The 14,670-nt window shown below is 36.4% G+C and overlaps 1 protein-coding gene across 1 annotated transcript in view; it reads left to right on the top strand.

Annotated features, from left to right (window-relative positions):
• Kiaa0825 (KIAA0825 ortholog) overlaps positions 1-14,670 on the top strand; it is a 378,969-nt gene that overhangs the window by 28,713 nt on the left and 335,586 nt on the right. The window contains exons 2-3 of the mRNA XM_090331617.1: positions 8,505-8,624; positions 10,875-11,006. Coding sequence (XP_090187743.1) covers positions 10,876-11,006 — 131 coding nt within the window. The 5' untranslated portion in view covers positions 8,505-8,624; position 10,875. The remainder of the gene's footprint in view (positions 1-8,504; positions 8,625-10,874; positions 11,007-14,670) is intronic.

Consider the following 14,670-nt stretch of genomic DNA (forward strand, 5'->3'; position numbering starts at 1 on the left):
GACAAAACAAACAAACACAAAATCAACCCTTTAAAAAAACTTGAGGTTTGATGCATGGCTCGGTTGGTAGAGCACTAGCCAGTAAGTGAAAGCAGCAAGTACCAAGTTTAAGTACATGTTTCTGACTAAACAAAAGAAACAAAAACTAAATGAAATGCCATAGAAGGATAATAATAATAATAATAATAATAATAATACCCTCAGTAGGGAGAGATTTTATGACTTCTGAGCAAAAATTTCAGTGAATAAGAATAAAATAAACATTTCAATAAGAAAAACAATCTATTACAAAATTGCAAAAGTGAAGAGTAATTTGCATGAAGTGTTTGCCATAAAAAGCCGGTGTGTGCCTTTTATGTATGCTCTTTCTGATGCCCCTAAAACAAAACAAAATACACATTATTAATAGGGAAATATAAAGTAATGTAATAGAAATTTTACATAGCGCAAAAGCCTTCAGAAATGAAAACCACAAGTCACAGGGAAATTTGTAGGTTTTCATGAGACAGCTGTGCAAACGTATGACTGGAGTTGGAGCGGATATGATCATTTGTCAGAGAATAAGATCCATTTGTTAAAGAATAGGATCCATTTGTAAAAATTTGTGTGGATTTAGCAGGGCCCATTTGGATTCTTCCTTGTGTCTGCAGACATCTCTTTCCTTATGGTACAGAGAAGGCACCTCTAGAATGAAAGGACATCTTCAGAAAAATATTAGAGAATTGTTTTATGGCTCTCTTTCGGGAGGATAGGAAGACAATCTTAAGAGACTTATTTAACTATATTCTCAGTGAGTAAGGATATTTTTTGGGATAACATGTTCTAAAGTCCATCACAGTTCTGGAGATAGTATCTGTAATGCAGGGTTGTTGAGGCAACCAAGATGTTTATTAGTTTGATTAAAACAAACCAAAACACTTTCAGCCAGAAGAATGGCCTAGCAGGCATGAAGCCTTGGGTTCAATTCCTTGGTACCACATACACAGAAAAGTCTGGACATGGTAGCTCAAGTGGTAGAGCACTAGCCTTGAGAAAATTCAGGGCCAGTCCCCAGGTCCTGAGTTCAAGTCCCAGGACTGGCAAAAAGAAAAAAGAAAAAAAGAACCCAAACGAGAAAAACAACACGTCAGTTAAAAAAGAAGTGGGCAGTAAAGTAGGAGATGTATATTATTTTGTACATTTCACAGCCAAAACAAAACTATTCAATCAGTCAGTATAGGGCCCTCAATCAACAGAATCCATGTGTGTTCTTCTCTTGGGCAGCTAGGATTAGGTTGGTTCGTTTATCACTTGTAATTCTCTTGTCCCAGACTTGATTCTGAACCTTCAAATTCATTTAGTGTGGTTTCATCAACTGGTGGTCTAACCCTGAAACAATTGGTTATGAGTAGGAACTGTGTATCATATACCACGGATACAGACCCCATTTTATTCTTGCATTTTGTAAATTACATTTTAAAAAGAAATGATACAAAATGTTAGGAGCTGGCCAGGTTACCCAGGAACCTGTGAACAAATGGTGTGTGAGACTAGAAGAAAACAAGGAAGACATAGTACTTAAGAAGATTGCTACAAGATGAAGCAATTGCAAGAAAGGAGTAACCATTAGTGACATATAAGGATGTTTTGAAGCAAAGACAGTCAGCTTCATAGTTTATCGGATAGTTGAGTTGAGAAATAGTAAAATCACAGAATTATGAAATATAGGCTACAATTTTGTGAAAAGGATATGAAAAGGAAGTGGGCTGGAGACAAAGTTCTGTCAGTTTACAAACAGCCAAAAACTTAAACATGGTTTTAATGGATATTAATGAAATATAAAACCAGTGACAATTCATGGAGCAAACCTTGGAAATTGCCAAAGGATATCACAGTGTATGGCATTTTTCATAGGATTAGTGTTAAGCTAATTTATTTTAATACCACTATTCTAAATAACTAGATAATTTCATTATCCTTTTAGGACAAATTCTTAAGTACCTTGAATATACTTGAAGAACCTAATCCTTTGGAAACGGCAATTTTGATAGAATGTATGTTAAGTTTAAATTATTACCTAATTAATTAGGTGGGTGATGGCTCACACCTGTAATCTTGGCTACTCAGGAGACCAAAATCTGAAGATCAAAGTTTGAAGCCAGCCTGGGCAAGAAAGTTCCTATGGCTCTTATCTCTAATGAAGTACTTTTAAAAAGTGAATCTGTGGCCCAAAGGGTAAAGCACTAGCTTTGAACACTAAAGCTTAGGGACAGCGCCTAAGCTACTGAGCTCCAACTCCATAACCAGCACAAACAAATATTAAAAATGAAGTTAACATCTCCTAAGCTATATTTCCTTTGGATACATATTGCAACTTCTTTTAAAAATGGTCCCATAACTAAACATTTTACTAATGCGGATATACTCTGTTAAATTAATATGATTTTGCTCTAATCAAAAATTTATTAGTAAACCATTAGTTCCATGATGAGAAATTCTTGTTCTAATCTCAAAATATAATGATTTTAGGACTGTGGAACCATGTGAAATATATTAACCCATTATAAAATATAAATATTAAATATTAAAATTTATTTTCATTTGGGTTGACTGTTCTATTAAAACTAGAGGTAACTAGGACATTGGAGAGTTACTAAAATGAAAATATTTTCTGAGAATGTAAGTTCATTGAAGAATGAAGCCATGTCAGATTTGGCGAGTAAATCATATGACAGTTATTCTGTTTGCTTGTCAAACTACAGTAATATATTCTCACTGATCCTGTCAATTTCTGTTTCATTCATACACATAAATCATTAATAGAAGAGTTAGGATGAAATATCTTTTATTTAAAAAAGATGACTCAATAGCTATAGTATGTTAATATGAATATTTACCAGATTTATATTTTAAACCACGTAGTAAGCAGAACTTACATAATTACTAGTAGAAAATATAGCAGTCCATGAAGAAAAACATAATATGGAAAAGTATTGAGCAATCATTTGAATAGAATAACAAATTCTATCCTAATGTAAGGTCTCAGTGTAGAAGATGTTTAAAATAAGTATCAACAAATTGAAATCCACTTGGATCTTATTCAGTCTTTTGAGAAATCTAAAATATTAAAACCACTAATTAATGAAAAAAATTAGAAACTTGTAACAGTTATGTATAATCACAGGGGAATAACTAACCTCAAAAAGTTTTGTTTTTGTTTTGTTGCAATTATGTAAACTTTATAATAAGCAACATTTATATGGCTCTAGGGGAATCTGTCAAATGTATGTGGCAGAAAATAATTAAGTATATATAAGAAGGAAAAGGGCCAGGAGTTTGGCCTAGTGATAGAGTGCTTGCCTGGCATATGTGAAGACTCAGATTTGATTCCTTGTTTCCATATACATAGAAAAAGCTGGAAGTGGTACTGTGTGGCTCAAGTGGTAGAGCTGTAGCCTTGAGAAATCCCAAGATCCAGACAAGAAGAAAAGTGTGGTCTGGGTTTACGAATGGCAACATGTCCAGCTATCTTTGTCTGTTATCTAACCAACAAGGCAAGCAATTTCAGAAGTGCAAGAATAACACAAATATATGTAACACACATAATAGTATGCCAAGGATACACAATAGCTTGTGCAATTATGACTCCTGTTGTCTTCCTTTTCCTTGTGCAGGAGTGCAAAAAGTAAGTTGGCTCTACATATCTTAAGTGAGGACCCTGCCAAGTTAGAGGAGCTCAGGCACATTGGCTAGCTGCTGCTTTGAACTTTTTAGGGCACCAAAGGGTAGGTGGCTTTATAAGGAATCTATTACCATAAGAAAGATCCTGTGGCCTCACATTTCCTCATTTCAAGGTATTTCTTCCTAAACTATACATCCTACTTCATCTCTCTATATGGCAGACGTTGGGAAAAAGATGGCCCTGTAGCACCACAGTATCAAAAATAGCACGATACAAGCACAAAAATAGAAACAAAGATTAATACAACATAATAGAAGATGGAAATGTCCATACAGCCATAGCCATCTGACTTTTGACAAAATATCTCAGAATATATAGTGGAGAAAATCTAGTTCTTCAATGAATAGTGTTCACAAAACTGGACAACCACATGCAGAAGAATGAAACTACATCCCTATTTATCTTTCACTCTATACTAGTAACAATTAAAAGTTGGTCCAAAATCTTAATGTAAGACCAGAAGCATTAAAACTACTGTAGGAAAGAATAGGGTAAACACTATAACTGCCTGAACAGAATTCTAGTAGCCCAGCAATAAAGAACAGGAATTGACAAATGTGATTGCATCAAACTAAAAAGCTTCTGCACAGTAAAAGAAACAGCCACTAGACTGAGGAGAAGATTTAAAATGGGGAAAATCTTTGCTGTCTGTACATTTGATAAGATTCAAGAGGTTAATAAGCAGACTCCCAAAGAACCAACACTTAAATACATGGGCAAGTGAATTAAATAGACAGTTCTCAAAAGATGAAAGACAAATGGCCAATCAATACATGAAGGAATGTTCAGTATCACTGATCATCAAGGAAATGTAAATTGAAGTGACTTTTAAGATTTTTTCACTCCAGTCCGTCTGACCATTATAAAGAACACACAAAATAAATACTGGTTATAAAGAAAATCCTGGAGAAAAGGAAAATGTATACACTACTGGTGGGAATGTACACTAGTATAACCATTATGTAAATTGAATGAAGTTTCCTCAGATGAAAGTAAAACTATCAAAGATGAAAGCAGATCCAGTAATACATAGATATACAAAGAGAAGTAAGCTACACTACAGTAGAAGTATTCCCATACCCATGTTCAGTGCAGCACTGTTCACTGTTGCCAGGCTGTCCAAAAAGCCTAGATCTCCTACAACTGATTTTTGGAAAAATAAAATTGTATGTGCGTGATGGAATATTATTCAGCTACAATTAACAGTAAATTATTTTGTTTTCAAATGGAACTGGTATTTGTCACATGATTTCTATCATATATAAATGCTAGCCTTAAAAAATAGATATATAGGCGGCCGGAGTGCTTGCCTAGCATGCACGAAGGCCCAGGTTCAATTCCTTGGTACCACATACATAGAAAAAAGCTAGAAGTGGTGCTGTGGCTCAAGTAGTAGAGCTCTAGCCTTGAGAAACAACTCCAAGGACAGTGCTTAGGCCCTGACTTCAAGTCCCATGACTGGCAAAAAAATAAATATGTAAACATAAGAGGACTAGATAATGTTTGCAATTGCAGGAATGTTCAAGGAGGGGGAACATTAAAGAGGAAGGAGAAAGGAATAGAGGAAAAGTGAGCAATGCAGAGTGTGAACATGCAGAATACCTATGAATATAAATGGCAAAATAAGACTCACTGAAAAATTCTCAAATGAGGAAATGGAGAAGGGGAGAGTGAAAGGAAGGGAACCAATCTGACTGAAGAACAGTTTATGCGTGTGCAAAATACACAAGGACAAAATAGGTCCTTTGGGGCTCTTGGAAATATGTCTTCCAGTGGCTCAGGGTACCCATCAGAAGACTGTGGTGGGGAGGGGAGCCTGTGGTGGCTTGTGGCCGAGTTGAAGATGAGGGATGGGAGAGAGAAGCTTCCCAACGACATGGTGCGGGCATACCTGGAGGAGGAGACACTGGACCCGAGCTGCCACCTGCTCACCTACTGGAGCCTGAAGCGCGCCTCCTGGCCTGGGCTGTCCTCCAAGTACCATCCCTTCGGAGAAGCTGCCCAGCACACCCGTAGGGGTTGGCAGCTGCGGCAGCCCAGACTCTTGTCAGAGCATTTTGAAAACCCCATCTTCAGCTGGAGAGGCCCTCAGCAGCACTAGCTGTTGTCCGGGACTGTGACCCGCCCAGCAGGGCCCTGGAGGAGGCCCACCAGACATCCGGGCCACCCCTCTTCCCGTGCCTTCCTCCTCCTGTGGACGGGCGGGATGGGTGTCCAGGTGTTTCCAGACGGCCACTAGACACAGCCGGCCTTGTCCCTCACGAAATAGGATAATCAGATGTGAGGTCACAACTGTAAAATTTGAAAAAAAATGAAGGGACAGTCATTTGTTTTCTAGAATGCAGAGAAGATATAGACAGTTATATTCTATAGGCTTTTTATTCAGTTGTGTAAAGGAAAAACAAAAACCCACACATCAGGTGCTGTCTTTTAGTTAAATGTTGCCATGTTTGCATCCAGACAGCTCTTGTGCTGTGGGACAAACCCTGTGGGCAGGAGGAGGTGGCGAGGAAGCGGTTCGTGGAGGGTGGAGTGCTAACCCTGTCCTTGCACGGCAGCCCTGACACGCCGAGCCTGGACGTGCAGCGTCAGTGCTTGGTCACTTGGCCACAGCACTGCCCCATCACCGGTGTTGACCTTCAGGTTTCATAGGTAACTCAGACATCACCCAACTATTGATCATGAGCTCCTTGAAACTGGACTTCCCTCATGACCGGAAGAGCAGCCATCCCTGGGGAATCTACAATACAGGGGACATCCAATGGGGTAGCATCTGTCAGCTTCTCTTTTTTTTTTTCTTTCTTTCTTATTATTTTATTTTTTATTGTGTTTAATAAAAGGGTAACATGATATTTGCCAGATAGAAGGTGCATTAATTCACATATATTGATACCCTTCCACATGTCTTGGTCCCATTACCCTCCCCCTCACCCCCCTCTTGGTTTTCCCCCCCTTCCCTGTCCAATTTCAAGTAACCAAATACAAATGTATCCAATATATCAGATAACAAAGTGAGATATTGTGTCCATATGAGATAACAAAGGAACAGCAAAAGAGATGAGATAACATAGCACATTAAGGACAGCAATCATTCATTAGATGGCTTTTGTTTCAATATCCTAGAGGTCCATTCAATTAGCTTCTTATTATATGGCCTTATGTATCAAGTTTTTGGCTATTGCAAATCTCTGCTAGTAGAGCCCAAGGCTTCTACAGGTTATGATGAATGAGGGAAACCATTGAGCCTAAGTTCCTTTGAGTCTGGCTTACTTCACTTAATATGATTTTTTCTAAGACTTTCCATTTCCTAACAAATGGGGCAATGTCGTTTTTTCTGACAGCAGCATTGAATTCCATTGTGTACAAATACCACATCTTGTGGATCCATTCATCAACTGAAGGACATCTAGGTTGGTTCCATATCTTTGCTATGGTGAATAATGCTGCAATGAACATTGATGTGCTAGTGGATTGAGTATGTCTTTGTTTCTGGATGGTTGGGTAAATGCCAAGTAGTGGAATTGCTGGGTCATAGGGAAGCTCTATGTTTAGCCTTTTGAGGCACTGCCATACTGCTTTCCATAGTGGTTGAACGAGTTTGCACTCCCACCAACAGTGTAGTAGTGATCCCTCCTAGCCACATCCCCTCCAGCATCTATTGTTATTAGTTTTCCTGATCCTGGCCATTCTAACTGGAGTGAGGTGGAATCTTAGAGTTGTTTTGCTTTGCATTTCTTTTATGACCAGAGATGTGGAGCATTTCTTCATTTGTCTATAGGCCATTTTTGTTTCTTCTTCAGAGAAGACTCTCTTTAAGTCTTTGGCCCATCTTTTAATGGGATGGTTGTTACTTTGAAGATTAGTTTTGGAGTGATTTAATTTTTTGAGCTGTTGATATATTTTAGATATGAGGCCTTTGTCCATTGTATGGTTGGTGAAGATCTTCTCCCACTCTGTAGGCTTCCTAACTAATTTACTAGCTATGTCCTTTGCCATACAAAAGCTCTGCAGTTGAATGCAGTCCCACTTATCCAGCCTATCTCTGATTTGTTGTGATTCTTGGTCCTTATTAAGAAAGTTTCGACCTGTCTTAACATTGTCATTTTCTCATTTCAAATCAGTTACACAGTCCAAGTGAGACACATCACTCACCTGCCATGACCTTCTAAAGTCATTTTGTTAAAATACTGTACCTCCACTCAGTGAAATCTGCCAGAACTGTAATTTAGTGTATTTATAAATGGTGAACTCAGTTTCTGAAATTAAACTTTTTATTTGCAATTTTCTAAAAAAAAACCCACGATGTCCTCTTATTACCATCCCTTTTATAGTACAATAACAAGCAGAATCATTAAAATATAATAAATCTACCCACTTTACCCTAGAGATGAGGAACATGATGGCTCTCTAAAGAGATTTGAATTATCTGCACAATGTTGTTTAGGTAAGCAGAACCATGAGCAAGCCTTAGGTCTCCTGGTTATTGATTGAATGCTACCTAGAGTTGCTTGGGTGTTATTACAGTGCAGCATTTGAAACTTGTTTGATTGTACATGGAATATAGTTACTGTTAATTCATCACAATATACCACTTCATTGTCATGCATACTAACACTGTTCTGAGTTAGACACTGACATTGAATGCAGGACTTCATTGTACCAGAGCTGGTAGACACATTAATGTCAGTTTGTTTGCAAATCTGAGGACTCGTGAAGCTTCTTACTAGGCTTTTCCACAGAGATTGCATTGCATGTTCCTAATGTTTCTCGTATTTCATTTCAGGTTGGAATTCTTTCCAGTTTTTTTTTCCTTCTTCGTCTTCTATTCCTTTTAAAGGAGGTATTAATTTGGCATATGTTAATGGAAATTTGAAGCTTATTATTGAAGAAACAACAAAAAAAGGTAAAATAAGACTTCTTGATATTGTGTAAGTTTAAATAAAATGACTGGAGGATTCCAACTCTTTTTTTTAAGGATACTCTATCCTTATTTTAAAATATTGACTGGGTGCTGGTGGCTCAGTCTTGTAATTCTATTTAGGAGGCTAAGATCTGAGCATTGTGGTTCAAAGTCAGCTCAGGCAGGAAAGTCTGTGGGACTCCTATGTCCAATTAACCATCAGAAAGCTTGAACAAAGTAGTAGCTAACATGCTAAAGCACTGGCTTTGAGTACAAAAGCTCTGGGAAAGTGACCAGGCCCTGAGTTCAAGCCACAGTACCAGTATAAAAAAAATAAACATTTTAAAAATATGGCAAAAGACAAGTAAGCTTTCAAACTTTTTAAGTCACATGGTATTTTTAAATTGTTATAATGTTTTCTGGCAATGTTTATGGTATATTCATAATTTCTTACAGTCACTGTTTTGGGGAATTTTTTAACTCAACTATTATAAATTTTATTATGCAATGATTTTTCCTAGAGCTAAAATGTACTTTACAAATGTGTGTCTTAAATATAGTTTTTCAAGCATAGCTGTTTAATTATTTTAGAAAGCAAAGTTTATTATTAGATTGCTGTTAATACTAGATTGAAAACTATTGCCTTTTTAAATCTTATACAAAAAAGAAAGTAAAGCTTTTTTTTTCTTGCTGTTGATAAGGCCCTAATTATCTTTACTCAGACAATGGTAGTGATTGTGATTTGGACCCTGGGTCCACTCTGGTGCATGTTGAATCACTGTCCTGGTAACACAAAAATCTCTGTCTCCAAACATCAGCATCAATTATTGCATCAGCTACTGCCCTTCTTTATATGCCATTTTAGTCATGTGCATTCCTATTTGCTCAGGCTTATTTACTTATATTTTTAGTTGTTTTTGCTTTTTGTGTTTTTGTTTTCTTTTTTATAACACTGGAAATAGAACTCAAAGCCTTTGTTAGGCAGGTGCTCTAGTACTTGAACTCTTTTCAGCTTTAGTTTTTTAGACAGTGTCTCCCTTTTCATTTAAGTCTGACCTCAGACCATGTTTCTCCTACCTCTGCCGCCAAGATAGCTGGGGTAACAGGCATGTATCACCAAACCCTATTTTGCTGGCATGTTTTTCCTTAGCTTATGATAAAGAATCATAATCTTCCTGGCACCAGATGACTTGTTTCTCCTGTCTTGATCACCCTTCAGACTAATCATAGATATGGGAGTATCCACAGATCTATTCTGCTCACATTAAAAAACCCATCAACATCATCATTTGAATACTTAAGAATTATTATCAACTGACATTTACATCTTTATATTCCTGGTGTTTATTGACTATTTCCCATACCAAAGTTAGATTTAAGAAGTCGTATACCACGTTAGATAGGGAAATCAAAATCATGATCCTCCACCTCATAATAATTCTAAATAATGTTTCAGAACATAAGTGCTAAAGGCCAGTGCTCTGCCACTTGAGCCATGGGTTTACTTCTGACTTTGCTGGTAGTTAATTGGATATAAATGTCTCCCAGATTATCCTGCTCCAGGCTGGCTTCAAATCATGATTCATGAGTCTGTCCTCCCCTCTGGATCAAAAATGAAGTGAAGACAAAGATTTTGGCTTGTTGCTGCTATATCTGAGCCTTTAGATCCATGCCTGTTACTAAGCAAAGAGTAAATAAATATTGAATGAATGAATTTGAAACATTAACAGTGAGAGCTTTAGGTCTATACCTATAAGGAGAAATATATACTGAGGTTTTCAAAGCATTGCTAGGGGAACCTTCATATGCTTTCCCCTTTTTACATTAAAATAGGCTCACTGGGAATGAGGTTTAAAAAAACAGCTAAAATTTTCAGGTGAGAATATTGAGAAGGATGAAGGAAAGTATTGTGTTGGGGCTGCATTCACCTTTGTTCACAATGACTTCTGTGTGCTTCAGTATCCTCTGCAGCTCTGGCTTACAGTGAGTAGCAAGATGCTTGATACTCATGGATAGGATGGCCAGTTTGTTGTTCAGCTTTCAGAAGTGTGGAACTTAGGTCACACCTTATGACGATGAAAGAACAAAATATATCAACCTTTAGTAATAATTTCATTTTCCCATGTCTATAATTCACTGTGCCTGTAAATGGAAATTATTATTATTATTTAGTAACACAACTTGAAATGATTTTCCTTTTTCCCCCTATTTAGAGGGAACTGACATGTTTTATTATTTATTCTTGTTCCTCAGAATGGATTGGGTAGATGAATATTCCCATAATTCCTTTGACCTACGATGTTTGTTAGACTCATTTCCTGGAGACTTGGAGTTTAAGCAGATTTTCAGTGACATTGATGAACAGATTGGACAAAATGCTGCAAGGTAAATACTACTATTTATTAAAAACAAGTACTTTTCACATTTTATCCATGGAAATTTACCCAATGTGGTATAAATTTTCTCTGTTCTGATATAATTTCAGGATTTAAATATTTCCTTTTATGAAAAATATTATTTAGAAACCCTATCTTAAAATTTAACATATTTGTCTCTATCTGGTTACTATGTTTAAGAAGAGTAGAAGATATGAGCATTATCATCAAGTGGGCACATTATAGTTGATTAAATATAAATGGTTTCTAGAGTTTGAAATACTATCATGCTGGTTTTCACTAATTTGTTTAGAGATAAGCATTGTGGCTTAAATGACAAGCACAAAATTAAAAAGAAAACAAATTAAGGTATTAAAATGGCAATATAATAAGGTCTCTCTTGCTGAGATGTTGAAAACAGAACATTAAAAACAAACTATTTTAGGGGCCAGGAGCATGCCCTAGTTGGTAGAGTGCTTGCCTAGCATGCATGAAGTCCTGGGTTTGACTCCTCAGTACCACATAAACATGTTCCTTATCTGACTTCCATAACCATAATCCCTCTGTATATCACCTTTACAATAAAAATAAATTAAAAAGGTATTTTTCATGACATTTTTCATTTTGTCTTTATATCATTAAAATGAGAGTCCAAGGACTTCATGAATTGTTTCTAGACCAGATTAGACTTCATGTGCCACAAAAGTGGTTTTCCATTAATCCATGTTCTTAAGTAGAAAAGCAGAAAAGACTTTATCTTCACTCTACAATCAAGCCATTCACTTTAGTGAATATTTTTTTCAGGCATTCTAATCTACTAGCTATGGGTTACAAATGTGCAAACCACAGTAAAAAAAATTTAGCTGAGTGTGTTGGCTCACACCTGTAATCCTGTCTACTCAGGAGGCTGAGATCTGAGGATCAGGTTCAAAGCCAGCCTGAGCATTAAAGAACATGAGACTCTTATCTCAATTTATCACTAGAAACAAGAAGTGGGTCTGTGGCTCCAGGGGTAGAGTTGTAGCCTTGAGCTGAAGAGCTCAGGGACAATGTCCAGGCCCAGAGATAGGGCAGTAGCCTTGAGCTGAAGAGCTCAGGGACAGTGCCCAGTGTCCAAGCCTCAGGACCCAAAAAAAAAAAACCCAAAACCATTCTATTGTTTAATGACACACTTTTCTTCTTTAAAGCATACTTAATTGGTTTGCAGAAAGTATATCAAGCATGTGAAATGTTTGTCTTCTTCCAGATTATATGAGAAAACTGTTGATTCTTCATCATGTACATGCAAAAGTACAGTAGAAAGAGACCATATTGTTGAGAGTTAAAATTAAACACAGAATTGTCTCCATACTTAGAAGTCATCTTCATGAAATTAGTAGAGAAGGAAAGCAATTATTTTGTGGATTACACATTAAATAAAAATAGAATGGGTATGACAGGAAATCCTTTAAGGAAGTGTAGACTAGACAGAGAGATCTTACCATCTTATAGAGCCAAGCAGACATATACTCCAAGATAAACAGTTTGATAGTCTAGTTAGAAAACTTGACTGTGCATTTTATTACATTCTAATTTTACTCTGGCTGGGGACACTACCTATGTTAAATAGCATGAGAAACAAACTTCTCATGTCCTATTATAGGAGGGAACTTTATAAATTGGTACAAGGTGCTCATTCAAATTAGGCTTCTATCATTTGAACTGGAACCAAGGGAGCTATTGCTATTGGTATTTGTTTCTATTTCAAAACCATAGCTGCAAAGTTATGGACCACAGGACTGACAAAGCATATGGACTCCTCCAAGGCATACATGCCAAAGAGAGGAAAAACTACTTGCAGTTAAGTTTTTTCTAAGGCAAATGCTTTATGAGAAAGGAGAGAAGGAAAATATTTATCCTGAATAGTAATGGGAGAATTGAACTCCTTATTTTTGTTTTGTTTAGCACATATACATATACACATATATTATATACACTGTAAAGATAGCATATAAATGACTTAGCTCCATACTGCTGTGAGTACATATTTGATATTATAGGACTTTACAGATAAATATACCATGACTGTATGACTTTACTATAATGATTCATTTATATAATTTTGTATTTGATTTCTAAGCAAAAGGACCTTATAAATGAAAAAACTATTTACTTAAATAGATTATCAAATCACATATTTTGCGGGATGCTGGTGGTTCATGCCAGCAATTCTGACTATTCAATAGACTGATATATGAGGATGGTGGTTTCAAACCAGCCTGAGCAGAAAAGTCCATGAGGCTCATCTCTACCAGAAAGCCAGAAATGGAGCTGTAGCTCAAGTGGTACAATAATAGCCTTAAGCAATAAAGCTCAGTAACAATGCTCAGGACTTAGGACTGTCAGGCACATATACACATATACATACACATGCTTATATCACCATCTCTCAAGATCTCATGCTTTCTGGACAGATATTTTGTCATTTGTGCCACACTTGCAGTCTTTTTTTACTTTTAGTTATTTTCCAGATTAGGGCTATCTTTTGCTTGGAGCTGGCTTTGAACTACTGTTCATACCTGTGTCTCTTGCATAACTGGGATCGCAGGTGTGCCTTGTTTATTGAGATGGAGTCTCTCTAACTTTTTTGCCTAAGCTTGGAATAAACTGTAGTCTGACTTAGCTGATCTCCACCTCTTGAGTATCTGGAATTACAAGTAGGTTTATACAACTTCACCCAATGGAAATTCTTTTGAAAGAATAATTTCTCTCTTCACAGTGGCCTTTAGGCTTCTTCTGAACAAAAGGAATCACTGAACTGTTGTTTTTACTTTGTTTTTATTTGCTGAACTTAATTTCCTACCCTACTTGTTCAATAAAAAAATCATATTTAACAATATAACAATGATTAAAATATTGTATTTTGCATTCATAAATTATGCTTTAGGTTGAAATTCAGACATTATGATTAAAAATAAAATTTAGTATGGAATAGAAGGATATAATTTCTAAATTAAAATATTTTATTGCCTATATATTAAAAGGAACCTGGAGCAGAACCACCTCAAGTGACCATTGATCTTCACAAGGGATACAATAAGAGGGTCTCTGTGTGTACTATATACCACATTTAGAATCAAGTCTATTTTTCATCAAATTCAATTATGTTTTTATTGTACTCTAGAGAATAAACATAATAGTATAGGGTGTATATATTTTTAAAAATAAAATACTGAATAATAACCATGATCCAAAAGCGTGTAAATCATTTATGCACTCATTTATTGCCTTCTAACAGAATGGCTTTTAGAAAATTGTATGTCATGGTGAATCAGTTATACCACACTTATACTGCAGTAGTTGAATTACCCTTGGCACTTTTGTATTCTAACAGTTCTATTTATCTCCCATTGGTGTACACTGAATAAGTAATGAACATCTGTATGATATGGGTTTTCCACAATACTTTTTAAAAGAAAAAAGCATTAGCCATTCATTTTTAAATATAGTATTTTTTTCTCGCACTTGAATTTTTAAAGCTGTATTTCTTCCAGTGACCCTGACATCTCAAGTGTGAATTCTTTCCCACTTCTTAATATCATCAAGTTTTATGAGCCATGGGGCCTTTCACCTCCCCAAAGCAGTGATTCACAAGAATGAACCAATGTGCCCACAGGTCACCGAACCCTCACCTG

The sequence above is a fragment of the Megascapheus bottae genome, chromosome 4 (genome assembly GCF_031878675.1).
Source record: "Megascapheus bottae isolate mThoBot1 chromosome 4, mThoBot2.hap1, whole genome shotgun sequence".
Taxonomy (NCBI): Eukaryota; Metazoa; Chordata; class Mammalia; order Rodentia; family Geomyidae; genus Megascapheus; species Megascapheus bottae.